The following is a 1,823-nucleotide window of genomic DNA, read 5'->3' as shown; positions in this document are numbered from 1 at the left end:
TCGTTTGAATGGTAGACCATCAGTTCATACCGTAAATCTATTTGTGGATGATATATTTTGTCCCAGATCCTTTTGTTCGAACGTCAAATTTCTTATTGGAATGATAATTGGACTGTTGAGATGTTTTGAGACCAAACATGGTTTTCGTTCTTAAAAGTGATATTCTAGAATGAAATTAAATTCATCCCAAAAATATTTCTTTCCGAAAGCTTAGATTTGCTGCAGTGTATTTTTTTTCTATTACATTTTTTCCCTAATCAATAAAGGTTGGTTAGAGATTTTGATGCTTCCTTCTAATTGTGAAGGCAGTGTCTAATAAAGTTTAAATACTTTAATAATGGAAGAAATCTGGTTATCTTTTTGGTTAACAGAACTTCGGTGTTATTTTAGGATTATAAACAATTTTATAAGCATTTTAATCTTTATTCCCAAGAAAAACAAAAACAAAACAAAACCAGATGTAGAGAGAGAAGATGGTTTAACACATAGCATGGTTGTAGGACATATTATAAACTGATCAAAATTGTGTTTGTAAAAAAATCACATATGCAACATGAAAAACGTCTGAGCCTTTAGGGTCTCATGAAGTAAAATTATATATACAAGTAATGCTAAATAATATAATCTTAGGATCCTTTTTTTTGAAAATGTCAAATATTATTCATTAGAGCAAATGGTGAATACATGGAGGATAGTCCTCAATAAGAATATAGTCCTCCAAGCAGGTCAGGGCAAATTTTGCCAAAACACGGGCAATTACATTGACTTTCCTAGGAACATGTTGGATAGACCATCCACGAACCTTGGATAATAACACCTTTATGTCTCTAATAACCATACCAGTGGAACTCCAAATCTCATTTCCTTGTTGGATAGCCTTCACTACACCAAGAGAGTCCCCTTCTAAGATGAATTGGTGTAAGCCCAATTCAGCATGCAAAGAAGTAGCTCTTAGAGTAGCTACTGCTTCTCCTAGAAATGGATCAGGAGTTAAGGGAATAGATGAGCATAAAGAGACTATGATGTAACCATCCAAATCCCTGACAATCACACCAATTCCCAATCTCGAGTTGCCTTTATCTTTGGCTGCATCCCAATTAGCCTTGAAGAATTATGGTGGAGAGGCAGACCATTGTGTGATATGAGGCACCTGGACCTTAATCCTTTTTTCCAAGTTCTCTAGCCAAGTGCCAATGGCATTCAGCTCAGAAAGGACCTGTTTAGACATTTGGATAGGAGGGTGAAAATGCTGCTCAAACAGACAATAATTCCTTCTGTGCCAAACAGCTTTAGCAATAACAGCTATCTCTATAAGTTCCAATAGGGATAGTTGATCCAACATTGGCATCAGAATTTCTTTGAAGGAACCATCCTGCATACATAGTTTTTGTATCCTTCTAAAGCTCATAGACCACACATCTTGGGCTGCTAAACAAGTCCAGAGAGCATGTGCAACTGATTCAGGATGCATAAAGCAGATAGGACAATGTGGAGACACCACCACCTTTCTCTTGTGCAAGTTGAGATTAGTGGCAAGAGACTCACTAGCTGCTCTCCACAGAAAAGATTTCATGGCTTGGGGTGCCTTGATACCCCAAATCTTCTTCCAAAACTTCAAGGTGATTAACTGCCCTAATGGTTGTCCCAGTTTATAGTCTTAGGATCTGAAAGCATTGCACACTCCATTTACAAATAAATAGAGCTCATTATTAAAAAAATTATTTATTTATGTGGATCCTAGATTTATGTACTAATTTTTTTCAAAAAGAGCTCATAACACTTACACACTCTAAAACTGTAAATATTATATCTCTATATATAAG

General features: G+C 35.8%; 1 protein-coding gene across 1 annotated transcript; it reads right to left on the bottom strand.

Moving 5' to 3' along the window:
* Window positions 1-664: 664 nt before the first annotated feature.
* Window positions 665-1,573, bottom strand: LOC109021881. Its single transcript, XM_019004612.1, has 2 exons — window positions 1,151-1,573; window positions 665-1,102 (listed from the first exon to the last, which is right to left on the bottom strand). The coding sequence occupies exons 1-2, from the start codon at window positions 1,571-1,573 to the stop codon at window positions 665-667; spliced, it is 861 nt and encodes a 286-aa protein (XP_018860157.1).
* Window positions 1,574-1,823: the final 250 nt, after the last annotated feature.

The sequence above is a fragment of the Juglans regia genome, chromosome 5, assembly GCF_001411555.2.
Source record: "Juglans regia cultivar Chandler chromosome 5, Walnut 2.0, whole genome shotgun sequence".
NCBI lineage: Eukaryota > Viridiplantae > Streptophyta > Magnoliopsida > Fagales > Juglandaceae > Juglans > Juglans regia.
The sequence above is the reverse complement of the archived record's forward strand: the minus strand, read 5'-3'. Positions and strand labels throughout refer to the sequence as shown.

What these genes read in the sequence shown, in the direction of transcription:
- LOC109021881 (XM_019004612.1), bottom strand. Translation starts at nt 1,573, where the DNA reads ATGAAATCTTTTCTGTGGAGAGCAGCTAGTGAGTCTCTTGCCACTAAT. An exon ending in AAAAAAGGATTAAGGTCCAG is followed by an intron (nt 1,103 to 1,150) that starts GTGCCTCATATC and finishes TAATTCTTCAAG; the next exon opens with GCTAATTGGGATGCAGCCAA.